The sequence below is a fragment of the Syngnathus floridae genome, chromosome 9 (genome assembly GCF_059516105.1).
Source record: "Syngnathus floridae isolate MCC-2025c chromosome 9, RoL_Sflo_1.0, whole genome shotgun sequence".
Classification (NCBI taxonomy): Eukaryota; Metazoa; Chordata; class Actinopteri; order Syngnathiformes; family Syngnathidae; genus Syngnathus; species Syngnathus floridae.
This window is the reverse complement of record NC_142421.1, coordinates 7469903-7497756: the sequence shown is the minus strand read 5'-3', so window position 1 is coordinate 7497756 and position 27854 is coordinate 7469903. Positions and strand designations below refer to the sequence as shown.

At 39.6% G+C, this 27854-nt stretch overlaps 2 protein-coding genes across 3 annotated transcripts; both read right to left on the bottom strand.

Annotated features, from left to right (window-relative positions):
- Positions 1-884: 884 nt before the first annotated feature.
- On the bottom strand, positions 885-7862 carry bmp5 (bone morphogenetic protein 5). The gene is made up of 7 exons (XM_088385047.1): positions 7004-7862; positions 4884-5076; positions 2779-2927; positions 2354-2551; positions 2068-2144; positions 1884-1994; positions 885-1733 (listed from the first exon to the last, which is right to left on the bottom strand). The coding sequence occupies exons 1-7, from the start codon at positions 7482-7484 to the stop codon at positions 1584-1586; spliced, it is 1359 nt and encodes a 452-aa protein (XP_088241173.1). The 5' UTR covers positions 7485-7862; the 3' UTR covers positions 885-1583.
- Positions 7863-8918: 1056 nt separating this feature from the next.
- col21a1 (collagen, type XXI, alpha 1) lies at positions 8919-26807 on the bottom strand. Of its 2 annotated transcripts, XM_088385045.1 has the most exons (29): positions 26712-26807; positions 22917-23030; positions 22290-22850; positions 21423-21588; positions 21124-21352; positions 19917-20090; positions 18783-18860; positions 17995-18078; positions 17477-17539; positions 17242-17295; positions 17115-17168; positions 16965-17018; positions 14826-14879; positions 14710-14763; positions 14584-14637; positions 14189-14242; positions 12924-12968; positions 12788-12841; positions 12647-12700; positions 12313-12366; positions 12133-12204; positions 11951-11986; positions 11375-11419; positions 11198-11230; positions 10981-11127; positions 10850-10904; positions 10576-10767; positions 10414-10491; positions 8919-10239 (listed from the first exon to the last, which is right to left on the bottom strand). In XM_088385045.1, the coding sequence occupies exons 2-29, from the start codon at positions 22999-23001 to the stop codon at positions 10052-10054; spliced, it is 2871 nt and encodes a 956-aa protein (XP_088241171.1). In that variant the 5' UTR covers positions 23002-23030; positions 26712-26807; the 3' UTR covers positions 8919-10051. The 2 variants fall into 2 exon arrangements, with proteins under 2 accessions (XP_088241171.1, XP_088241172.1); XM_088385046.1 differs by lacking the exons at positions 8919-10239; positions 10414-10491 and having other exon boundaries at positions 10599-10767; positions 10981-11123.
- Positions 26808-27854: the final 1047 nt, after the last annotated feature.

Below are 27854 nucleotides of genomic sequence, written 5' to 3'. Positions count from 1 at the left end.
GCAACATTCACCCCCAAGCCAAAAGTTAAGTTAGCAGGTGGCCTCTTCTATTCACTGAATGTCAACATGGTCCACATAACATCTGGGCAGGCCAGCCACTGCTTTTAATTACGTGCAATACAGTCACTCAATGTTCCAGCATATCCGTAAAAAACATATATATAAAAGTGGGAGGGTGAGCGGGCGAGATGTGGTGCAACAGTACACATCGTGTATTCCGTGAAGGTCAACACAGTTGTGCAAATAAATGTTAATTCTTAACCTTAGCCCCATTTCCATGACCTCTTTAAAATCCCTGAACAGCCGATCTGTGGAAGTGTGCTTCTCTAGAAAATATGCTAATCCTGACCGATGTGCAACAACACTGCAAAGTTTACGCACTCAATTTTGCTTCCAAATTATGACTGCAAATTATGTGATGGATGTGTCTTTCAGACATAATGTGAAAATGATTGCTTCAGAAATTATAAGATTTCTTCTCTACTGGCAGCCTCATCAGGATCACACATTTGTGGTATAAGGCTACGGAGGTAAACGAAACACACAACTTGAATTATTGATGCTGGAAGACATTGTACATATGATGAATGGATTATTATGAAGATGCTGTTTAAAGTAGCACAAGACACAAAGTCATGAATTTAGCTGTGTCCACATGATGACAACTCTTCCATTAAACCTCTCAATACAACACTGACATGCAGGACAGATTCTACCAACCTGTAGAAATGTTCATACAGAGCAGAGGAAATTATACTCTTAATATTAATAGGCTACTCATAGAGGAGAGAATACGGAAGAAATCATGTAAGTCAATAATAAGAAAATATTATTTACAAGTGGTACATTTATTTAAAATACACAACACTCTACATTTAGGTAAACATTGTCCAAACATCACATTGAAAGAAGAGGAGAGCAAGAGAGAGAAGAGGTTTGTAGCAAAGGTCACGAAGGAATAACACGTTTGGTGAAGTTGAATGAAAAATGAATATCACAATTCCACATGGGCTCCAAAAAAATAAAAAAAGAGCTGGAATGAAAAAGGTGAACAATATCATTGGAGTTGAAAGATGATGACAGTTTCTGAGGAAAAAAAAACCCTCTGCACTTTGTATTAGAAAACTCACATTTTGTTCCCCAACATTTCCCGCAGCCGTTTGTGATCGAACTTTTACCCGTGTTTTTTGGGCTACTTTTCGTCAACATCCACAGTTCACAATTTGAAACAAAATAAATAGAAGTTATTTACGGAGTCCAGCATTTTTTTTTTTGCAGAGTGAATTGTCTCTAAAAGAAAAAAAAAAGGCTATTTTGATGTCTCCAGTGAAGTTCTCTCTGTGAAGTAACAGATTTTAAAAGGTGTATATGCCGACGGACATCATTATTTGGGATAAGAATGAAATCAACATCATTATAACTACTCATATAAATATCACAATATTCAGTGCTATTTTTGAACAGAGAATAAATTAGGTAATAAAACTCTATACATAACACTGTACATCACATCCGACCCAGAGATGATGTGTTTTTCAGCCTATTCGTATTCCAGATAGCATAAATTAAATTAACCGTAGGCTCTAATGGCAACCACAAGACCTTACCACCATATTTCTATACTTTTTGAGAATGACGTTTGAGCTGTCGTCAAAATAAAGCACGGAAATAGCATTGAGTTTGGTCGGGGCGCAGCATGGTTTTGGCACATTGTCAGGAAACATTAAATGGACCTATAAAAGACAGCAAATAAAGTTGGCTTTAGAAGAGGTGTGAATGTTGTGACTTTGTAAATGAATTACGGCTGCTGAGAACATGGCAGTGACATTTATGCTGACTGTGCTTCCTATGTACATGTGGAATAAACTGGAGTGGGAACTTACCAGAGTTTGGACAATCGCATGGTTGGTTGCGTTCATGTGCGCGTTGAGTGGGAATGAGCATTCGCCGTCACAGTAAAAGGCGGCATAGCCTTCAGGCGCTATGATCCAGTCCTACAGCGGAATGTCCTTTAATTTGATTACTTGTGACAATATACCTGAGGGACGTTAAAAGATTTTGTCTTACCTGCCAACCCAAATCACGAAAGCTGACGTAAAGCTCATGCTTCTTGCAGGCTTGCTTTAGTTCACTTGTGTTATAATCTGAAATGCAAACCATTTGATTTCAAATGTATTCTTTCAGGAATAACTTCAGGAAGCACAATGAATGCTTGATCGGCGAACATGTCAACTTATAGTAACATTTGGATACTGCTGACTAGGTTTCAGAAATAGCCGGTGGTAGTAGCTTGTTTTGCCATTGGAAAAGCGCCATCATGAGCAGATCCGCAAGTGCCAATTATGAAACGTACCTCCAGTTTTCTGTGCCTTTGATGATTCCTGATTATGAGTTGATTTATTGCGGTTGTGGTTCTTTTTTTTCCCACCGGTGGCTCTGACGGAGCGAAGCAACACCCCACTGGCCTTGAAGAAAGCAACCAGGAATGGCTGCTGCGACTGAGGCCCATTGCGCCCCACAATCCCTGCAGACTTCATGTTGATACTGCGACCTTTAAAACATAACAATTGCAAAATATGTAGAGTACATGTAAGGGAAGGACAAGGCCAATCCATCAGCTTGTTAACATAATGAGGCAGGACATATGTTACATGTTAAGTAAACTCTAAACATTTCATGAAAAGACTCTGTAATCAAATAAGCACAGTCTGATTTTTTTTAACAATTCATGCAACGTATGTATGTTTCATCTAAGAAAAAAAAAAGATCTTGGCATACCATCTAAAGTCTCCACACACAGTTGGAGGCCCAGATTCTGCAGTGGGTTCATCACCCAGTGGTTACTGGTGGCGGTTATGTCAAACACCAGCCAACCACCATCAGATGCTTGAACCCTTTTGGAGTCCAGCAAGAAGGTCTCTGCATCTCTGCATATGAGAACACATCTATTCACCACCAGAACATCATTACATACAGTCTGAATCGACTTCTAACCCTTTTACTGACAACATGTCAGTTTGAAAGGGCTCTTTGAGGTTCCTTATCGAGTTTCACGCGTTGTGCCTCTCAGCGGCAGCTAAAATGAATGCGGGCACTTATTTACTGCATTAAAAACAAATTACTAAACTCTTGGCCTTGCCTTGGCTCCAAAGTAAATAAAAACTTTCTGTGCACCTCAGCATTGCAAAGCCTCAATGGGCACACATAGACAAAAAGAAACCATATGGCTCTTTGAAGGGATTCTCTTACGGGGTTCAGGAGGTCTGCATAAGTTACAGAGCAACAGATAAATGAAGTAACAGAGACTTACAGTAACTCTAATGGATGCCCGAGGTTCTACTCTGCAAAAGAAGCCAAAGTTGATAGGTTCTCTATCACGTCATGCTGTCATCCTCTTAAAACCAAACCATCTTCATTAAAAGTAACTAACATTCATACGTAAAGCTGCATTCTTTTGTTTTGTTTTGCTTGACACCACATCCATGATTAATTGCAGAGTTGTCGGGCAAAATGTGTTCCAGTTTGCATGCTATTTGTTGGGCAATACATACGAAGGTTTCTGATTATATTCCCATGTACTAAATTTTTTAAACATGGGCCTGACATGAGGCATCAATCACACAAAAGGTCAAAAAACAGCTTGTTAATTTGTATCGAGTGCTTTCAAGCGCCAGAACAGCTCAGATAGTTCCTGCTCTGCTTTTGTGGTCACATTATGACATTCAAAAAGAGGCACGGTATTTCCACATGGCCCCCAAAGTTCAAGAGTTAGTCACGTGTTTATTACAGGTGTAATAAAAGTCAACCTCATGAGGAATTCGACATAAATGTACAGTAGTGAACTTGAATCATGTGCTAATTTAAATTGTATGTTGTACACCGGGTGTAGAGGATGAAAAGATGTTGAAAGGTTCTAAGGTAAAGAACACACATGGCCACATTGCATTGCCAATTTTCTTATTCGTTTCCATATGCCAGTTGCTGGAGATATGATATGATCACTGCGTTTATGTGCAGCCAAAACATTAATTTCTTCAGAACTGAACAGTAAAAAAGTAAAAAAAAGCAAAAAAAATTAAAATAAACCTCAATTGCCTCATGGATTTTAATATAAATCATTGTGACTTAATATAACCAAACACTGCCATTTAGTTTTCTTTTATTTTTACTTTGTATCGACTTCCAGTGTGGTTTATATGATTTGGGTTTCAGTAACACTAACCTGCAATAGCCTACACCCTGTGAAAACAAATACACCAACATAAACCTTTCCCCTTTAAGACAGTGGAGTTTATTGACTCTGGCCTATTCAAAGCCCTCGAGGGTCATATCTCCCTTTCGATCACCCGCATATTTTTTTTTTTCAAAAAACCCCACTCTTGAGCAGACCCATGTGCATTCAGCTATGTCACCATTTAAACTTCCGTTATATAGTGGGAATAGGTAGGTATAGTGGGTATAACAGTGACCATGGAGAGCACTATGGAAGCCTCTGAAGCCTCTAACATGGGCCCTTGTGGTTTTGTCTGGGACTCGGCCAACCAAGCAAGAAACATAAGACGAGTGATAAGTGATGGACCCTCCAAGCTTCATAAGTGGCCAACTTGCTAATGGGCTTCTCTTTATCTGAGAACTATATTTGTGAGGCTGACGTGGTGTGAATGAAGGAGAACAGAGATAGTGATCCAAGGTTGTAAGACAATAGCTGCTACTGTCGCTTGTTTAAGAACTGAAGAAACCCTTTCAAAGTGTACAGCGTTGGAATAAAAAGGCAAATTAATGCAAGAATGATCATTTTATCTTATTTCAATTTAATTCATGTTAATGTTAAAATTATGGTAAGGTTCCATTCTTTCAAATGTGTCTTTATGGTTGGCACTTACTTGTTTGGAAACTCCTTAATGACTTGATGAATCGTAACCTTCAGCGTGAGATTGTCAAAGCGGCCTTGGCTGCGGTCCTTATAGATGCGAAACTCTGCAGCAGTGACCGCCTCGCCATCCGGGATCTGAGTCAGATCAAAACGGAACTCCTTGTAGTGCCTTCGTTGGTGAGAGAAATCTTTATCTTTCTCCACTAGGAAAGAAAATAGTACAGTGTGAATTTCATTTGTATAACCACAAACTACGACTTCGCACCTCCTGAACATTTTGTGTGAACGCACCGGAAAAAAAGTGTGTAATTTTTCACATCTTCTTTTACATTCTTGCGCCAATGAAAACATTTTGACTCCCAACAAAAGCACTTTCCACTTCATTAAATCAGTCAAGTGAATACAGGTAGTGGTTCCCAGACAGGCCCTCCACTGTGTGCCTAACTGCATTCTGTGGCCATGATGAATGGGCTGTCAGTTAAGAAAAACAGGCTGATTTCAATTAAAGACACTTTGCTGTGCTCCTCATGACAGAGAAGAGAGCAAACGGGATTCCTCAATGTCATGTGAGGCTCTTCTTGACCTCATTGCTGACCCTGAGTTGACCTTTTGTAATACCATAATACCGTAATGTTGTAAATAGTGGTCTCTGATGATAGACGTTGCTTAATTGACAGATGCCGACATCTGAACAAATTGAAACCGTAATAAACTATGTCATAGTGAGAAGTCTATTTCAGTCAGTGATTAACATTCCAGCCGCCTTTTGTGTGGTATTGTACATAATCATCCAACATCCATCATATTCTATATTTAACATATGTAATTATAACTAAGCGCCAATATATTTATAAGAAGCATTTAACATGATCTAAAATCCAATAAAAGTGTAGTCTTCTCAGTTGAAACACACACACGCATGACTGGTTTCTTTTATATCAAACAAACTCTGATGACTCTGATGAAGGCGGAAGACACCGCCGAAACATGTCAGATAATGCACCCAAAATAATTTGTTTGATATAAAAGAAACCAGTGAAGTGATTAAAAAGGAAAAACAAGATGAACTTATTACAAACACACACACAAACACACAAATGTGATGTGCACGAAAGGTTGTGGACTGGGATGTGGGACGTGGCATCCCACAACCTTGCTGGAACAGTGGATTGGCTGGCATCTGCAGTGATATCATGCAGTGCACTTTCCTGATATTTTATCGTGAGGGGACGCCTGTGGCTACTTAGCACAAACAGGTCAGAGGTCAGGTCTGACTCTTCCCCTGCTGAGTGTGTTCCATTAAAGGAGCCACAGGCAGTAATTTGAAGCAGAAGAGCCGCCGAGTAATAAACATTCCCCTTTCAAGTGGAGAAAAGTTCAGTGATAGTGTCTTCTGATGAAGGTGGTCTGAGTCGTGATCAATGCAATTGAAGGAAAAAAAGAAAAGTTTCAGAAAAGCTGCAATTTGGGATAAGCCTTGTCACTTTGTGTAAAGCAGTTTATAAGAAAGCCGAGGTCAGTAGCTCTATTTGAGTGTACTGTAATAAAGACAGAGGCCCATTCAACACTTCACTGACAGTCACCAGAACGAGAGCAGAGCTTTTAAGGTTGACAATGTACATGCCCCGGCGGAGCGTTAAGTGGAAGCAGATGGGCTCGGGCCAAGGTGAGTTACTACCATGCAATGCAACACAAATTCACGACTACTGGGGAAAAAAAAAAAAAAGAAAAAAACATTGAGCGTGTCAGCACCAGAACCTTGCTGAACAGTATCATTAATTTAGTAACTGGCAATTGGGCACAAGATGAAGCAAGGTATCTGTCAATATCTGCCCCATCTCCTCCTTTAAATGGCAGGAAATAATTAAGACCAATTTTCTCAAGGTCAGACAGTCATCTGATAAGTCGCAGTGAACTGCAGGCTCAAAGGTCGTAGCTACTGAACAAACACAGCAATTATAAAGATCACCAGTCTTTTACACCAAAGCAGCACAAATACAGCATTTGAACGCGAAAGTCAAATGACTCGGAGTGCATAATCACTGTAATGATATGCACATTCTAGACATCATATTTAAAAAAAAACCTGAGAAGAATACATTAAAATGGATTCCTACGAGAACAACTTACCTATATTGACAAAACTCATCACCATATCTGCGTCATTGAGAAAGTGGTTGTCATGCGCCGTGGTGAGAGCCGGGCTCTGACCCAGCAGAGGGGCCGCTCGGTAGGACTGGGCCACGCGGGAGTAGCCCACATGCTGGGGACTGTAGTAACCCTTCCTTGAGTGTCCTTGGGCCTTGGCAATGTGGCTCTTCCCTGCACCTTGCGGCACCCCCTCTTCCTCCACTGCCATGGCGTTATAAAGGTCCAGCATGAAGAGTGGAGCGGAGGATGCCTGTTTCCCTGGAGAGAAGGGTCTCGGGCGGTGAGGTAAGCCCAGGATGGAAAGGATCTCCCTCTGGATCTCCCGTCGTTCGTGATTGCGCAACTTCCTGTAGATAAAACTTGAGTGCACATGGTTGTCACTGAAGGCGCAATGAGCACAGGACAGAAAAGTCAAGCAGCTCCAAGTAAGTCCAAGCACTGCACGGCTCCAAGGGGACATGTTGCTCACTTTAGGCTCACAAGTTCAACTACATTGCAATGTGTGGAAGACCTTGAGCTGATATCCAGAGTGGAATCAAGGGCGCATGGAGGAAGAAGCACGGCGTCCAGGCTGGTAACTGGGGAGAACTGAGAGGAGACAAATGAGGTATCAGCTTGCATCCAAAGTAGCACTCCTTCGCCTTTTCCTTCTCCTGCTCAACCTTGTATTCATTCACGGTCCATCCAAAGCCTCACTATTTATGGACTTGTGACATCGTCCCTCACCCAACGCCTCTTTGGTGGAAAAAAAAAACATATAGCTACGCCCAAAAAGGTCGACAGGAGTGTTCCGGGGATTAAATTGTAGTGGAAGAGTCAACTTTTGCCCGTGCACTCACTTTTCTCCCAACAGTGAGTGAGAGAGTGAGAGAGAGCGAAAGAGAGAGAGAGAGAGAGAGAGACAGAGAGAGAAAGAGAGAGAGAGAGAGGTGGGTTGGGGTGGGGTGCACGTTACCCTCTGAGAACATCCCACACTCCACTTTTTGTTTGTGCATCCACCTAGAGGCCGCAATAAAAATGTCACAACCCCACTCCCACGGTGAACGTGTAAACGGAGACACTTGAAATCCGAGAACCTGTCCTAACGAGTGAAAGAATAGTGGCAGAGCCTTTTAATCACCTCAACTTATTGAAGTCACTATGGCTTCAGCACTCACACACAATGCACCCGGTCGCAGAATGAATGCCATGACAACATGGTCCACTGAGAAGATGTGAATCCAGATTTCTTATACTTCAACAAATATTACTACAAGCGCGGTCTTCTGATCTGAACACCACTACTGTGAAATAACAATGCCAGAACAAAGAATTACACACAGCTATGGGTGTCACAAGACTAAATGATATCCAGTTGCATCTCTAACTAAATCCGCACATAGAATATAAAGCAAAAAACAAAAGAGAAATCCTGAAGAAAGCTTCAATTGTAAACGATCTTCAATAGCACTGCCGATGAAATAAATGGTGATTTAAATGAATAAAAACTTGAGGTTCTCAAAGATGTAAGAAATTTGATTAGATCTGCTGACAATGACCAACAGCACCACCTAGTGTAAGGGCCGTTTGGAAGGGTACCGGGCTATGAATTTGGCAGACTCAATAAAAAAAAAGCAGAATGTTGAAAAGATTGCCAGAAACTGACCTCAATCAAAATAGGGATCTGATGTGATTTTGATTTTCTCAAAGGTCTTTTACTTAGGATTTGGAACGTCTCTGGGATATTTGGAAGCATTTTGGGCCAAGCCAGTGTCTGTAGTGAATTGAATTTTTGAGCAACGTGAAAAGATGAGCTTTAAGATTGTCACAACTAGCAGAGCGGTGGTATTCGTTTCTTAAAATAAAGACAACATAATCTGAAAAACTGTTTAATTTGAATATGTTTGAACACGAGTTGCACCATTAAAAAATACAAAAAGGCAATCATGACAATGCTAAAAAACTACAATTATGACTCAGAATTATAAATAATACAAATATTTACTACACTAATGAAGGGACCGCTAAGTATTGAAAACATATTTCCAGCCTATATTACAATCATTACTATTCATTGTGTAATATCATGATGATTGTATAGAAAGTTAATTCATAAATAACACTTTATAAACAAAATAATGCCGCTGGGTGATTAGCTACGGGCAGCCAATTAAACAAGTTTGATTTTTTTTTTAATGCAATATACAGTACATACTGTCCATTACGCAATTATGGCTGTTGGGAATGTAGTTTGACTTTGAGCATTTAATCAGTGTTTCTTAAACACGTTTTTAAACATGGACCGCTTAGCAATTTATTAAAAGCATTGTCCTCTTTTTTTCCCCTGACCATCCAGTCTCAAAATAGGTTTTCACTTACTAATTAGCTGTTCTGTGAGATAGTTATAGTGTGGTGGGGTGGTCACAGTTTGGAAAACACTGGTCCACGTGATAAGCAATCAACTAAGGGTCCATCGTGCAGACATCCATCACCAGGGGGCAATATGGGATCATGTACCAGCCATACAACCCAAGCATACATAAGTTTCAAAGCTAAACAAAGCAAAAGAGTGTTGCAAGGAATCATTTGCCCATTGTTCTGTAATGATTCTAATTTCACCACAATGAACGAAGAATATCAAATTTCGAGAGAATATAACCTTCATGCACCTGCAGGCGAATCGGATGTTCCTGAAGTCAGCTTCACAATCTTATGTAGCGATTGTCTTCTCGTCATCAATTTCAAAGGGACATCAAACTCTCTGTCGTCATCACCAAGCCATATTTTGTCCACTTTGCGTTCCATGGTCGGTAAAATGCATTGGAAATTCTTTGGTACCCTTCTCCTCACTGATACATTTAAAATGATTCATTGTCTCCTTTGTTATCATCACAAAACTGGCAATTTAATAGTCGCGCAGAGCCTTTTGACATTTATCGTTGATATCTTGAAGAGGTCAATTTGTTCCTGCGCCAGAGGACAACTCTAAGGGTGAGATCTTCCTGAGAATGGCTGTTTGCTTCACACCAGTCTCCCACTGGTAGATTGTCAATAATTTGGTCCTTTGCTGTTGTAGGACCGCCTCATCATGCTACCGTAGCATAAAGATGGGTCACACACTCCAGGATGGCCAGGTGCGCCGGGTTTACCGCTTTTACCCTCTGCTCCGTTTTGACCCGGTGGTCCAGGCTGACCTGAAGCACCCGGTTTGCCATAACCTTGAGGACCTACTTGACCTGTCAAGATAAAATGACTTTTTCATCATTAGAGGATAACACTCTGTCAAATAAGTCACCTATTGCACAGCAACTTAACTCGGGCACACACATATACGTACAGACCATTCATGCTACATGACTAAGCAAGCAAAGGGAAAGGCTGAAGAAACAAAAGTTGATGAAGCATCTTACCTGGAGGCCCAGGTGGTCCTGGGTCCCCGTGTATGGTGCGCCCTGGGCTTCCCTTTTCACCTTTAAGCCCGGGATCTCCTACAAACATACATGCACAACGATCTTTGTTGAATGTTTCGTCAATAACAGGAGAAGACTACAATGAATCCAAATTGTTTGTACCTTTTATTCCATTAATACCGGGTAGCCCTGGATGACCACGGTAGCCTGGCTGCCCCCTGGCACCAGATAGACCAGGTAGTCCCCTAACGCCCTGGGGCCCTGCCAGACCTGGAAGGCCAGGTGATCCAGGGAGGCCATGGCAACTGGCACAGTTGCTTGACTGGTGGCTCAGCAATATGGATGGCAGTTCAGCTACGATCATTTAAAGAGAGAATATTTCATGAGTACGTTTTAAAACGATTGCTTCCAAGTCAAGAGGTGCTGATATACTTACACTGAAGAATCTCTCGGCAAACTTGTCGAATGTGCATATCTGAAATTTCACCTGCCTGGAGTAACGCAAGTAAAAAGCATGAACATACATCATGTGGAAAGACACTGGACGTGAATGTTTGCAAGACATACAGATCTTCCCGCCGGGCCAGGTTGTCCAGCAGGACCTGTATCCCCCTGAGGTCCTCTGGGTCCCGTTTGGCCTGCCTGACCTGGCTGCCCAGGGCGGCCCATATGACCTTCTTGGCCTCTCTGACCCGGATCCCCCGTTGTCCCTTTCTAGGAAAAACACAAGGTCAGTGTTAAAAATGATCGGACAACGGTTCCGAGAGTGATCAGGACTACATACCTCCCCTTTTAGTCCTCTCAGACCTGGTGACCCCTGTGGAACAAAAGGAACATTTCTTCAAGTGTAACATTTGTCAAATGGTGCTGTGCCATTTTTCTTAATTTAAAATGTGTGCCTTGGCTGCATACAGGTTGGGAAAAAAATGCCTCATGAAACTGGGGGTCAAACTGAACTCACGTGATTCCCTGATTTTCCGTCTGCTCCCTTTTCACCTTTTATTCCCTTAAAGAAAAAGACATTTAATAATATTTACTTGAGGCACAGGGAGGAGTTAACATTTTATCATTAAATGAGAGCATTAAATCACAGTTTCAATTGCTTTAAATGTTTGTTTATTGTTTATTTTCCTTCACATGCTTATAAAACTAAAAGAAATACTGCTGAATAACCACAAAAATTTTGTAAACTTTCTTATTTTGGATACTCTTGGAGACATCTTATTCACACTCACCGCAGGCAGCTAGAGTTTATGTTTTATTGATTGCGTTGCTGGATATTTTGTCGATGCATGCTGTTTTTGATGCCAAACCAAATTTTTTTTTTTTCAGAAACCAAAACATAGTCATAATAAATTGAGCAAATTGTGACTGAAAGTTGGCAAGATGCACACAGAATATGAATTCTGAAGTGCAACACTCAAACGTATGATATGCTCTTTTCATTAAGGGAAAATAGTCAGTGCAACACTCAAAAGTAAGATATGGTCTTTTCACTGAGGGAAAATAGTCAGAATTTGTTTGTTTGCTGTCTTACCATATCTCCTCTTTCACCTGCATGTCCCCTTTCTCCCTAATAGAGTAGACAAGAACGCATTTTATTACGGACAAACTAAAATATTATTTTAAATACTGTATCTCTTTGTGCATTGTGCCAAATGCACCTTGCACTGGACTGACAATGAAATAGGCATTGCACGCGGTGTGCCGCGCAAATACCTTGCTTCCCTTTAGGCCAGGCACCGCTGGGTGTCCCGGAACACCTGCTTGTCCAGGATTACCTGGTCTCCCCTTTAAAAGCAAAGAAAAGGAAATCAGGAATTTAGATTCTTTTCACATCCAAAAGATATATATAACATGTCATCATTTATCAAAAGATAAGTGATAGTAAGAGCGTACCATAGAACCTGGTATTCCTGGTTTACCTGGACTTCCAATTTCACCCTTACTGCCCTGTGAAAATAGTTACAGACAGCAGAAACACATCATTCATTATCAAGTGCATTATGCATTTTCATACTACATGTGCTTTTCTAGGGACATACATGGACATACTAGGGTATGTGCATCATTGTCGTTGATAAATTTGATTATTTATTTATTTATCTATTTATTTATTTGATTCGATTAATCTCATAATAAGCATGAATAATGTTTTACATAGCTATTTCTATGCTGGATTGAACATTTTATTTTGGTGTTACATATTATGATATTAACTTATTATGGATACCTTTGGACCAATATTTCCCTTTAAACCAGGTGGACCGGAAGGACCCATTTGCCCCTGCAAGAGAATAAAACCATACATTTGAAAAATGCTTCAGAACAAGCATGTACTATTATTTAAATTAATGGTCAAACATGAATTTACAGGTAATCCATCTGATCCTTGGGGACCCCTTGATCCAGGAAAACCAGCTTCTCCCTTGAGGGAGAGTGTACAGGATTAAAAAAATCAAATGAAAAAGAATTGAATGTACTGAAGTGAGAGAAAGGCAAAAACTCACTTTTTGTCCAGTGAGACCAGCCATCCCTGGCGAACCAGGCAAACCCTAATACATAGAAAATAATGTGATTAGATATATGTGTTTTACAATGCAAGCCAAGAAAATACAATGGAAAGAAATATGCATATATGTTTAATGGGTCTGCACAGCTGCACACTTATGTATACTGACCTGTATGTTGCACTAAGCAAAAGTGACAAATCATGGCTATGTTGCAAAACGGATTGAAATGATAAACATGCAGAATGTGCTGGTGCTTGCAAGAAAGAAATTAAACCCTATTTAGAATTCAGTTGGGTAAAACAATGACAGCAATATAAATGCAATAAAAAGCACACTGAACATTTTTGTGGTGAGCAGCCCAGTCAGTAAATCCCACAGAGAAGCTTTTTGTTGTTGTTTTCTATTGAGTGTTCCAGAACTCCTTGTGAGATTCCCCAGCTAAGAATCCAGTATTTGACAGTACAAGTACAAGTCAATGATCCGATTGATCAAGTTGCCAGAGAAGACCAGCATACGTTACGTTTAGTGTTGTATAGGTGAATTATTTGCATGCGTGTTGGACTTGATTGAGCAAAATGCGGATGCTATCATGCACTAAATCTGTCTCTGTGGATAGACTCTTTGTTCATGGGTGCCTGGGGATGGCCTGTAGCCTTGTGGAGCAAGTGAGTCATGTTTTATAGACCCATCATAGACTCTGGACAAGACTTCTAATCATGAGCAGTGGGATTGTGGCCCACTTGAAACACTTTCCTCCAGAAACAGAATTGCCAGAACAGCACAGCTTTCCCTCGATTAGTCACTTTGTGGCTTTCGATTAGAGCCAGAAACCTCTTACATAACAGGGTTGTCCTGGGATGCGTTACAGGGGAAATACCCCGATATTGCTATGTTGTAAAGGGTACTCTCCATGCTCATCATTTTACCCAATGGAGTCAAAAGTGCATCAATAACGTGCAGTTTGTATAATCCATCAAATTTCTTACTAACAAATTTTTACGATGCTGTCAAAACACTTCCTGGAGCTACTCTTCATTCCAAAAGCATCATTTTGGGGGACAGGCAACAGTAACTTTTTGGAGTCTGGTGACTCAAAGACAATAGAGGGTCCAAATTTCACCATCTCTAAGTGCACACTGAAAAGACAACAGTTCCTCTCAGAAAATGTTCATTTTGGAAAGATTCCAAAATTGAATACAGTGTATAAATGACGATTTATCCTGCAATTTTTTTTTTTTAAAAACGTTGCAGTTCTGACTCACTGTATGGCCGGTCCTTCCATCGAGACCAGGGATGCCATTGGCCCCACTTTCGCCCTTCAATTAAAAAAAAGAATTAAAAACAGCTGCATGGCTAAGACACACAGAAATGACACAATAGCCTCACAGTTACCAGATTTTACTTTATAAATTCAATTAACTTCAATTGCCGTGTGTGGTTTTGATTTTCCATGCAATATCTAGTATTTTACTAAAAGCAGAATCACTGAAAACAGGGAAAAGGTTATTGCCAGATCTCTATGACTACATACCCGTGGCTGCCAAACCTCAACAACATTTGGGAACACCATAGTCTTCTAGGAACTTGCACATTTTGCCAAACTGCCAGAATAATTGTATTCATTCCTCAATATTTGCACCGTATAAACAAACAAGACCTTAAGACCAGGTGGTCCAGGAAATCCATCCTTTCCATCTCTCCCAGGTTCACCCTGTAAAGACAGCAACAGGTTTTAAGACATTAGTTGATGGAATAACTATATTGTGTTTGTTTTGATACATACAGGTGCTCCTTGATAACCTCGAGGCCCGGCAGGTCCAAGACTTCCTTTCTCTCCCTGTAAATTAACAAGAGTGTGAGCGACTAGCGATTGGTAGTGCTTGGTGTTACCACACTCACCGTTTTTCCGGGTTCACCCGCCATCCCGACTTGTCCAGGTGATCCAACTGGTCCCTGACAATAGTAAAGATTTAGAGAGATTATGACAAGCAATAATGACAAGATCTTGAGCTTGACTGGGCTTGTTTCTCGGATGATTCCACTTTTTTTTTTTTTTATAGCTTTTATGGAGCAAGCTTTTATGGAGTTACGGCTAACTGCATTACCAAAGAAGAATTACCAAAGCTATTCTTCCTTCTTTGCAAGATTATAAATACATTCAAGAATTCGGATATTGATATTTAAATTGGAACCTAAAGTCTACTGTAGGTTATGTGGTGAATGTTGAACTGTTGGATTTAATTTAGTGCAGCTGCTTTTTAAATCCTGACGGTGTAATAACGGTGAATTTATTTCCAGTGCTTTTTGAACATTGTAGCCACAGTCCTGACAAACGTGACATTTGATTGCACTATCGCGTCTTGCCTTTGGGTTTACTGTATGTTCAGCAGTTTTAGATCCACGCTCTGTAGATCTACATAGATATTTGCCAGGAAGACAAACTTTCCACCCTTGGGTGGCCATTCAAAATAAAAATAATTTGCAAAAGGCAGATGTTGCAGATGTGCTTGTATGCAGTGGGAATGGGGCTCGATATATCATGGAAAATCCCTCGAAAATCCCTGTCAATGCTCAGTTTGTCATTCTGGGATTTAAAAAGATTACTTTTTTATTGCTCTTCCAAAGTCAGTACAATATACGAGCAAGACTATATAACAAAAGTAGGACAGCTTGCGGAATTCTTCATATCGCAAGCAAGCACCACATCACCTCACTGAACCATTTCTTCCATCAAAGAAACTAACACACCAGGCACAAACAGCGAAGAAAATATCATGTTTGTTGAAGTTGCTTTTCCTGATGGCCTGACTGTAATTGTTTATCGATTTCAATTATGCATTCTGTTTAAACTACAATGTGTCACATACGATTATGAATTCAGTTTTGTTTCTTTTTTCAATGTGACTGAAAGAGGTTGTAATCCCACTAAGACACATCGGACTCAGGGATGCTAGGTACAGATTTTTCAACAATTTGATACATTTAATTTCTTATACAGCCATTTGAGATGTTTTTTGCTGATGACTTTAAGTGGGAGTGGATGTCAAAGAGATTAGCCTGTCAGACACCTCTCTGTGGGGACTAATAGGTATTTTGTTAAGAAAGTGTTGGTTTTCATAAGAAACGTATCGCAAGCTGTCAAAAAATAATTGCCCGTGTTTCCTGTGTGTGTTTGTCTTAAATCAAGTCTTTATCACATCTGTACCACAAACGTACCTCAGTGGGGTCTAAAAACAATTTCATATCGGGTATATGGCAAGAATGAAATTTAGTTATATTTTTATGCCAATTCACCACATTTTCAATGTGAAACAGATCCACGATCATCCTCCACACACATTACAGGATTCCAACAAATCCCACATGAAGATGCACTTTGGCAACAGTGGCAAGGAAAATCTCCCATCCACACAGCAAACCTTGAACAGAACCAAGAATTACTAAGTCAGCAAATAGAACACAATCTTAAGTGTGTCTTGCTCTCAAGGGATCTGCTTTTATATTGAAAACACATGGCGACAACAGAAAAGCAACAATGTCAAACGCTAAATGTGTCTTGCAGGGATTTTCTGTTAATTCACCAGTTTATCTTCGGAGCGGCATCCGTTTCACTTGGAATTGAATTGTATTGCTACGGACACAAATAAGCACAACTTGTGCAACGTGTAAAGTCATGTTAATGTTTGCTTCTTGTATTTTGCTTATAATGATTTCCTTTCCTTGAGCTACACAGTCAGTTTGATTTGCAACAGCTGTAACCTCCATTGATGTGTTTGTCATTTGGTTTCATTTAAACTAACAACTCCCATTGCAAAGTAGATGAGGACACGACAGTTAGGCAAGATTTACGCGACATGGTTTGAGTGATCCAACTCTGATTGTTTTTTTACCTTGAAGCCTGCTTCATGGAAATATACGTACAGTAAACAGAAAATAATGCATGGATTCCCATGTATGCAGTGGAATCTTCTCATAAACACTCACAGAAAAGTGCAACATAGGCTAAAATGGCATGAATGGATTGAAAGATATGAATACCTTCTCTCCAGGTTGCCCAGGTGGCCCTGTTAATCCTGGCACACCTCTCTGACCCTGAGCGAACAGAACGGCATTGCAAATGTGTTTTGTTGGGGGATACAAATGCCAAAGAAACAGGAATGCCACAAATGGTTTTTTTGACCTTCCTACCGAAACACCGGGCCTCCCCTGCTCTCCTTTAAACCCATCGGTCCCACGTTGACCCTGACAAATAGAACGTACATTTTCACAATGCATTTTGCGACCGCATTAATCTTGTCATTGAAATATTGATCACCTTCATTCCTGGTATACCCGGAAAGCCTGGATTTCCTCTAATGCCAGGCACCCCCTTCATTTGGGAAAAAGTACAAACGTCTGAGTTAAACCTGGTTTACTGATCATGTTATTGATGAGACATTTTTTGATCATGTTTGTTTTCATCAGCTATTTTTCCTTTTAAATGTTTGTAAATTAGTGGTTATTTTTGGGGGGGGGGGGTATGTTTGTATATTGAACTATGTAGTACTCACAGGCTTACCATCAGCACCAGCACGTCCAGGTTGACCTGCTCTGCCTTCATTTCCTGGTTCACCCTAAAGAAAACATGATGAGCACTTTAAATGTCATGCTAATTGTAAAATATTTTTTTCTCTCGTTATGACCTCGTGATGACTAACTTAAGTTACAATTCATCACTTGTTTACACAAGGATAAATCACAATATAAAGGTAAATCTGTTGTATAAGCGTGTGCAAGTGTAAAGTGTATAAGAATAGTCTTGGATGATGAACTACATACTGCTTCACAATGTCGCAAGATAAAGACATAATAATCACACGCAGCAGCCTTTTCTTGTAAATATTTTGAATACAAGCTGTCCGATACACATTAACTGGAAAAACAACACACTTGTATCACCACCCCTGGAAGGCCTTGAAAATGTACTAATCTGCTGTAAATTGCAGAATATGTGCAGCAGTTAAAATACCAAAGACGTTTTGGGAATATTCAAAGAGGACAATAAGAAACTTTATTTGGAAAAACTGACCTTCATGCCTGGAAGTCCTGGAGGTCCCGGAGGACAGACACAAGGTTCTTGAGTTGGCTCAGCATAATCTGGACTGTTAGAACACTGCAAGAGCAAAAAAGAAAGCTCTTTTATGTATGCACATTTATATCTTGAAATATATAGTATACGTGTACATTAATAAGTTCTACTGATACATTAACAAACTATACTTCTATGGAACAGGCTGTGAATCCATATTGTCATTACAAATAAGTATTATTTGTATTAATGGTAAGAGCAAAATTTTGAAATTCACACAATGCTTTTTATATCTGTATATTCCAAAAAAAGAATAAAATTAAATTGGATGCATCTACCACAGAAATATTTAAGTAGACTTATAAGAACGTCAATGAAAAGCAGATGTAACGCAAAGACATAACAATTAGCAAACATCTGTACGTGTAGCCTTCTGAATTTGTCTTGCATTTGTAATGTAGCAATTAAGTCTGCAACAGTGAGTACTAAACAACATAATGATGGGACAACAGAACAATTGCATGGCTAGATAACAATTAGGAGCACTTCCAACAAATAAGAGAATTTACAAAATGTTACTTTGATTTTCTGCTGAGTTGACTCATCTACTACCTGATGTGATGGTTAGGTAAGGGATGGCAGAATAATTTCACGCCAAATGTGCGGTTAACCGATGGTAAAATTGAATCGTGGAAACAGATGTCGATCCCAGAGTGAGAACCAGGTGAGAAGAAGTTATATTTGCTGCTTCTGGGAGGAAAAATTACAATGCCAAGTCTTGTACTTACCACTCCTGGTATTTCACATGCAGTTTCACGGTTGTTCTGCTCTGGGTCACAGTAGATACGGAGCTTCTGAAGTTCAAACTGAACAAAATTGGTCACAAAACACAATTATAACAATGAAATATAAGTCAAAACAACAAAAGTGATAACTTGTAGTTGTGTAATCTTGATATTTGTGCCTTGACACTACTAAATTATAGAATAATAAGTCCAAATAAAAAAGGGTTTTCAAAGAGTAAAGAGTGTTTATTATTCTACTAAATCCAGCTGTGTCATGGAGGTGAGGGCTTCATCTATGCATCAATTTTCCTCAGGCGGGAAGCAGTTTAAGTAGATAAATGCTGCTTTTTTGTCAGCAAATGAGTCACCGACAGAGTGTGGCTGTTCTCTGAACAATAGTGTCCGTAATGGCAGGTAATTACAGTTATCACCATTTTATTCTGATGGGAAAAGTAATTAGTGTCTTTTTAATAGTTAATTAGTGTCTTATCTAGTTCAAGGGGATGCCCTGGTGGTTGATTGAGATGCAGTATTTATTAGACTGCAAGTGACTCCATTCAAGCCTTGGAGGCTCAAAAAAGATGGAATGCAAACCAATGCAAAATTTTACTTTGTGTTTTTTTTTTTTGTGAGGTTAGTGGTAAATTGGCTCCAGAATGTCCCACCAGAGTATTTGGCATCAGTTATCATGTAAACAAAACGTTTTTTATTTGTAATGATTTTACTAGCTATGGCAAAAGAGACTTGAATATTTGTAGGTTGAAATTACATTGCTGCCCTGATGCACCTTTTTGTTGGTTTCCCAGCACAAAATAATCAGTATAGTATCATTTGGCAGAAATGACCTCTTTATGCTCATGGAAGATGTGGCCGTAGGAAGTAATTTCTCTCCAGTAACCACAATGGTAGCTTCTGGCACAATATGCAAACAGTAAAATCGTTTACATATGTATCAGAAGAGTTTTGAATCACTGTTGCGTAACAACAGTAGAGATTTATCATCATTGAACTGATTAAAGGGCATTTTGTTTAAAAGCCTTTCTTTAACCACAAGGATTTTCTGTTATAAAACAGTACATTAAAAAAAATGTTCAGAATATGTTCCACAATAAATTTGAACAATCTGACAGTGCTTACCGGTGCTGTTGTTTCTTTGCTGACGTATTTTCCAACTTGAGTTTTTCCATTGATGAAAATGCCAACAGGAGGCTCCAAAGACAGCATTTCGATTTCCAGGTCATCAACATAAAGAGTGACGTCCTCCTCAGTGACCAATAGTCGTAGTTGGTGCCATCTCTCATCAAACAGATTCTTTGGGCATAAAACAAATGCAAAAAACAGCAGGAAATTATCATCAAAAAGTGATAATTGATACTGGAAGAAAACCATCACATCACATCACATCACATATCACAATATGGATCTAATATGTAACTTGAAGTCATGACTTTTTGCACATTAAACATACATAAAGTAACCAAAACATAAATATTATTTGTTTATAGATACCGTATGTGAGAAATACTGCTACAATATCACAATATTGATATTTTGTCCCCACTAATGATTATAATGGAAAAAAACTATGATTTAATAAAACAAAAATACATGTATATGAGAACGTATTATTGTACAGTATTTCTTTTTCTTGATTTAAAATTTAACAATAATGTCAGTACCAGTAATTCACAATATAAGTGGATTACATTTACATGTGATGGTATAGTACATGTCAAAATCATTAAGCAAGACTAGTGAAATGTGGCGAGTGTACGTGTCAAAATCCATCAGCGCCTCCAGGAATATTCTGTTATTCTTCTAACCATTTTGAAGTCTTTATTATATTACCAGCTGCTCAAGTTCAAAGCTCAAATATTTTACTGTATTTTCTTTAAGCGCAGGGGAAATAGTGGGAGAACCCACACTCCTTTTTCTTTCTCCCAAGACAGTTTGCGCAATCATGATTGGAACTGACCCATCCAGCGTTCTGAAGGAAGCGCTAATGAACTCTGCAAGGAGGGTGCGACAACGTGCCTCTGGTTAAGCACAACTGCTATGAACATTAACCTGTTACAGTTAAACTTTTCAACAGCCTTTCTCCTTTGTGCCTGACAGACAGCAGGGAGCCTCTAAAACAACAAAGTATGTTTATGTAATTTATGGAAGTGCATGTTCATAAATGGGTGCATATGTATTGACTGTTTAGTTTTTCAATTAGTCTAAGTAAAAAATATATTTAATATGGATATTACGAACAAAACAATCAAAAATTTGAAAGCTCGCATCCACCCCAAATAAGGACAAGTGCTATAATGTCAGCAATCCCTCCTCCACACGTACGTACCATTGCAGTGTTACGAGAAAATGTAACTGTTTGCGTTCCGCTTAGTGAGTGACTGGTTGTGGTGAACTGGACGGTGCCATCAAGTCCATTTATGGTCACCGCCATTTGAGGTCTCCCGTCACGTGTCTGGATTCTCCACAGGTCCCACTTTTCCAATGCCACCGATCCCTTGTATCTCAGAGTGGCAACGAATACATACGATGGTGGAAGGCCATCAGGGAAAAGTAATCTGGAATAACAGAATACCTCAGCTTTGAAAACACAAATACAATGCAAAAGAATAAAAGTCCCTTGATCACCTTGTAGCTTCACTCAAGTCGATACGAGACGTCACCTCATAGGCCTTAGTGCCATGATATGTTCCTTTTGTTTTCTTGGCTTTTTTGGCCAGATTTAAATGGAGTAGGATATCAAATCCTTTCTCATCTCTAGAATCAATAGGTATTCTTGCAGGACAAACCGTCTCTGAAAAAAGAGGATGTAGTGAAAACCTCATTTGATATTTAAGTAGTCACGCTCACATAAATGAAACACTTTCAACAAAGACTTGAAACTCAATAGTTTGCAGTACGGGGTAAATGAAAAGTAGAAGACTTTAGACGACGTGTGAATGTTTGCTTTATAAAAGACCCTGATGGCGCATGTCCAAAAGATCCACATTTACATTGACTGGAAAAAAAGTTTAAACGTTGTAACGTGAATGCCAGTGAAGTAGTATCTGATGAAACACTATGCAAACGTAGCAATTGCTTGTCCAGAATAAGCATATTCCTGAGGGAGTTGTGCCATAATGGTGGTCTGCATGCATGTTCAGTAGCTCAACATCCTTGTGGCTGTCGTGTTGGCAGCACACTGACATAGTGGTGAACACATCTGGCCCACAGTCGGGAGATCTGGATTTGAATCTCGACTGGAACTATGTGTGGTGTTTGGATGTTCTCCTTGGGCTTACATGGGTATTCTCAAAGAACTCTGGATTCTTCCCTAGATCCCAGATGGATGGATGGATGGATGTATTGATGGATGGATGGATGTATTGATGGATGGATGGATGGATGGATGGATGGATGGATGGATGGATGGATGGATGGATGGATGGATGGATGGATGGATGGATGGATGGACACTGAGCTGTGCAAACAGCCGCTAAACAAGCAGCTTCTTACCTTCACACAGTTTTTGTCGTATGACTTGTATGATCCTGGAAATACTTTTGTAGTCCTCAACAGAGAAAACGTACGTTGAAAAAGGCTTGTTTGCGATGGCTCTCAACTGTGCTTCCTCCGTCTCCGACCCCACACCAATTGCAAACAAAATGACTCCTTTTTTTCTCGCTGCCTCTGCTGCCTTCCAAACCTCATCTTGAGACTTCCCATCGGTGAGGACAACTGCAATCCGGGACACGCCCATCGGGCCACGCTCAGAGAGGCCAAAAAGCTTGTCTGTAGCAAACTCAATGGCCGCGCCTGTCCTCGTGTTTCCTCCCATGTACTCGATGGATTCCATCGCTTTGATGAGAGCTTTATTCGTTGAATACTTCCCCAGAGGTATCTCTAAAATGGGATCATCGGTATACTGGACGACACCAACTTGGGTAAATTTCTGTCCAATATTGAAGTTTTTGGTTATGTTCACAAGCCACCGCTTTACTAATTCAAAGTTGACATCTTCGACACTCCAGGAACCATCGACAATAAATACCAAATCACCTGCCGCAGTCCTACAACCTGAAGAAAACATAAAGCAAAATCTTAGCGAAAGTGAGGACACGTTAAGACAAAAGAGCTTCTTACTTCTTAGGTCTTCATCTTGTGCTGCGTTAAGCCGATATAAAAGCATCACACATAGGCATCTTAAGACACAAGCTTTGTAACCCATAGTGTAGCAGCTCTAACTTCCAGTTGCACCTGTAGAAAAAGGGGAAAACATGTAGCATCCATCAGAACTTCACACAGCCGGGTTTTTCACCCTACGTGCGTAAGGTACAGATTAAGTGTGCATCTTAGAAACTGTAACATCCTGTTTTGGCAACTTTTGTCTGACTTGGCCAGCTGAATAAACTTCGGCTCCACTGTTGCACCTCGTAAAAAGCATTAAAATAAATTTCAGCTCATTACAATGCCAAGTCATATTTCTCTATTTGTTTTTGGGAGTGTTACTAATTGTTATATTATGACTAATCGGTTGACAAAAAACAGCAATGCAGTATATAATTTACTGCATTTTGGAAGTAACTCGGTCGACGCTGTTATTATATATTGAAATCAACTCATTTTACTGCCAGCCAGCCTTCAGAAAGACGGGAAGTGAATTCAACTCAACTCTCTTCCTGGCCAAAAACATCAGAGCCACATCAATCCTCTTTCTCAGCTCTCGACGCCTTAGCACACGAAAGCATTTTCCTCTCTGACGTTATCCAGCACATCCTTACATGACACCATCAGCTCTACTAAATGAATGGTCTATTGAACCTCTAAACCACAATTACCCTTGAACTAGTGCTCAATGTTTCCTGTGGGATTACCAGTTCATCCCTCAAATCTAAGCATGCACTTAGTCCAAGAGTTATAAATAACCTCCCCGTAAATTTGTTGCCAATACTTGTCCTTCATATGTTCTTAAGTGTAATATGTTTTTTCCCCCCCTGTTTAGCATACCGTTATTCAAATGAAACATTTTTAGTTGGACGACAAACTTGTTGGAGCTCCCTGTGAAAGCACAAATTGAAATGGAATTTTCATAAAATCCCGGTGGCCACCACATCTCTGATATCGTGAGGGCAGGATAGACAGAGACAGGGAAGGGAAGATTAACTGGTAATATGGAAATGCCCAAGGAATTTCACCCTTCATGGTTTTTAGGTAGATTTTAGGTAGAAATTCACACAACTGCTGGGAGAACATGCAAACTTCACAGACTGAGATTTAAAGCCTTGTTGCTATGAGACAGAAGTGCTAACAAGGACCAAATATTAAATGAACTGTTTTTGCCATTCAAATATTTCCTACTAATGTTTTCTCAATCACTGGCCTAAACTCCGTTTATTTTACCACATTTTAAAATGCAATTTAAATCCCATGTTTCAAGGGCAATAAACGTTAAGTCCGGACCTGTGATCATTCTGTGTTGTCCGCATTTCTTATACCACATTTCGACATCATAATTATATGATTATAGCATTTAGCTGCTGAGCGTAGTCTCTCTGAATTGCAGGAGTCTGGATGGCCCCAATAGAGGTAAAAAAAAAAAAAAAAAAGCACATTGTGCAACTACATATTCATTAATGTATTCTGTTTAACCATTAAACAAATGTTATTAAAGAAAGCACTTTAAATTAAAAAGATTGGCATTGGCCTTCATTGAAGGCCCTTCAATATCGCTCAGCTGTAATTATGCAAGACTCAATTAACCTCACTGGGCAAGCTACTCACATTATTGAACATAATGTGGTTTTATTATGACGTCCAACATGAAATTAGAGATGCAGTCTAATACGCAAGCTGATGACTGAGTCACATGTGAGCCGACAGCAGACATTCAATCATCTAAGTCATTTCTGCGGTTGCCTTACGAAATGATGGCTTCAAACATGTTGAGGAGGAGAAACTGCTGACATGCTTAAAGGAAGCAGTTGCAAATGAGGACCAGATATTCTGCAATGCACTGTAAGAAACAAAACTTCTGGAACAGATAACATTTGCATATAAATGGAAATAGTGTAAATCTCATTTTAGATCATGACGCATTAAGATCAACCAAACAGTAGCTGAGATTTCACCCTTAGCCTTTTAAGTTCATCCATTTCTGTCCAACCAAAGGAAAGGTTCCAGTATTCACATAACTCTATTTTTCCACAATGTTCACGCAGCACTAAAGAGACACACTTGAACATGCTTCAACTGGTTGTGAAATCCATTTTATTCAGAATTTTCCTCACTAGAGATTTGGGGGAGACTGTTGGAAACCCCCCCTCATTGGCAAGGTGCAGCCTGGATGACTTTCCCCTCCAACAACTTTTCCCAATCGCACTGTTTCTACACCTCTGCTCACACCACATGGATTTCATTTACACAGTCGGACAGTCAAATTCACGAGCCTCCGCCGGTTCCAAACACATGTAGGACTACTTCATGATGAGCGAGTGTAGCTTAGAGCAAGGAATAGAAGACTAAAGTGAACTCACGCTGCAATATTATGCATGTCTTACAGGTCTCTATATTTGGATTGATTTTTGGGAAAGACTTCTTTACAGCCTTGGGCTATGGTCTGAAAATTATCTAATGAAATCTCAACTTGGGCTACACTCAAAAGTTGAATAAATTCCAGCAATGACTGCTGCATATCATTAGCCAGTGCTTTGTCATCTTTGATGTAAATCTTATTTTAATATTCATTTGGTCCAGAATTACGTTTGGCAGCAATAACTGTTTGTCATATTTCAAATGATATCACAGTGGGACCTCTAAAATGGAAAACGATCCATTATGTAGTGATAGTTGACTTCCAAAATGTTCTAATTAAAGGAAAATTCAATTAATTTGTTCAGGTTCTCTGTAGTTTTGTGACTCTAGAGATAACCTTTAACATTCTCAACTGTAACAAAAATATTAAAAAACTACTCCAAGTGATTGTATATCACACCTCTTGCCCCAAATCAACTGGGGAAGACTTCAACTCACGTGAGGACAAATACTACTGAAAATGAATGCATATACGATGAATTGTGGAGCTCTGGAATATTATGGGTCATTCATTCATTCATTCATTCATTCATTCATTCATTCATTCATTCATTCATTCATTCATTCATTCATTCATTCATTCATTCATTCATTCATTCATTTCCCTACTCATTCATCCATTCATTCATTGCCTACTGTAATGCAACATACGAACAACAGTATTAGACCCGGAAGAGTTGTATTCACTTCGTACTGTATCTGTATTTTGAGTAGTTTCACACCAAAGAGTAAATCCAGTTGCCTTGCTGATGTTATAAAGCATGCATCTGATATAAATTTGGCAAAAGAAAGCTATTCTATTCCAAAATCAACAACTTCTGTGGCTGAACCGTGGCCAACTTCATGGACATTTACAGCTGCCAGATTCTTCAAGCAACATAGAAATGCCAAGTCATGTTAGTCGTTCTCCTTCGAAATCTACTCAACATCCAAAAGACTTGTAATCATTAGCTTTGAGGGGTCCAACTGCCTTCCAACCAGCCCGGCCAATTTTTATATTTACTGCTCCAAGTCTTATTGATCATTGCCCTTCATATGCTCTGCATCATATGGTCACCTTTGCAAGAAAAAAACTTTACAATACTTGCAAGTCATTATTTGATGCCAATGTGCTTGCACAAATTCACGAAAAAATCATTTGAGACTGGTACTGATAATTGTATGTAATGACTTCAATATGCCACCCTTGCAAGACTAAATCAAAGCTGTGTTAGCTACAATAAAATTCAGTAACCTTTTTTGCATGAGTAAACAACCTGCACTGATACATTCGACACACACCACCATGCATATAAGAATTCCCCAAACACAGGTGTCATAGCATCCCAAATGTTTGCAAGATATTACCTGTAAGTGTTCCAAGATCTTGTGAAAATTCCTGTTAATCCTTCTCAGTAAGAGGGATTAGTGATCATTACTGTTCGCAGGCCAGGATTGTCAGAAAGTGCATGAACAAATGCAGGTTTTGTGTGGTGAATGAAAGAAGGCCCTCCCTCAATCGCCTGCGCTTCTGTCCTTCTTCTCCTTCCTCCTCTCCAGCCCCCCCCCACTCCACACTGGCATACTGCCAGCCTCAATTACCACGGGTGGAAAGAGAAGCCGATAAGGAGAGCATAAAATTGTACAACAGACAGCCCCATCTCTGACGGACCAGAAGGAAAATAGTAGTAATGAGAGCAGTCTTCTTCCAAGTATTGTGGGTTTGGAAGTTGGAAGGACGATTTGCTGAGGGCACAACCAGAGAATATGGACATTTCTAGAAGACAAGCGTGGGATCAAGCCACAAATTGGAGTCTTTTTGCTGAATTGCACATGCATTAGCATAAATGAAAACAGTCCATGTGATAAACAATAATTCATCCATATTTTTTTTATTTACCCATTTATTAGCAAGCTTTTGTTGTGATAAAATTTTCACTAACATTTACTCCTTAGTCATTCACTAAGCACTGATTAAAAAACATTATCCTGATTAGTATAATTTGACAGAGAATTCCAGCTCTTAAATCTCATTTCAACCTGTTAAACCAGTTTTCTTGCGAGTGTAATTGACCCACTGCCTTTTGAAATTATTTGGCTAGATTTACAAGTGACACAATTGAGATTTTTTTGGAGCACTGATATGGGTCATGGCAGTGCAAAGAGGAAAAAACGGTCTCCAAGAATCGGATCAGATATCTGCCAAAGCGACTGCACCATAAAGGGACAGATGAGCTCCAGTCTGTCAATGCGAGCCTGATGTCATAGCAGTGAACAAATCGAGAACGTATATAATGTGTGGAAAGTTAAATATGGTCTCAATATGGCACATGAGCGGCGCACAATGCATTAGTACATGGAAAAACAACTGCCAACATTGGCCAGTGGAGTATTGCTGAGGACAGCTATATTTTAACATTGGGAGATGAGGAACCTTTTGCATACGAAAAAAAAATGTGAAAAAAGGTTGCGACTTATCTGATCGTAATTCAAAACAAAATCATACTGTAC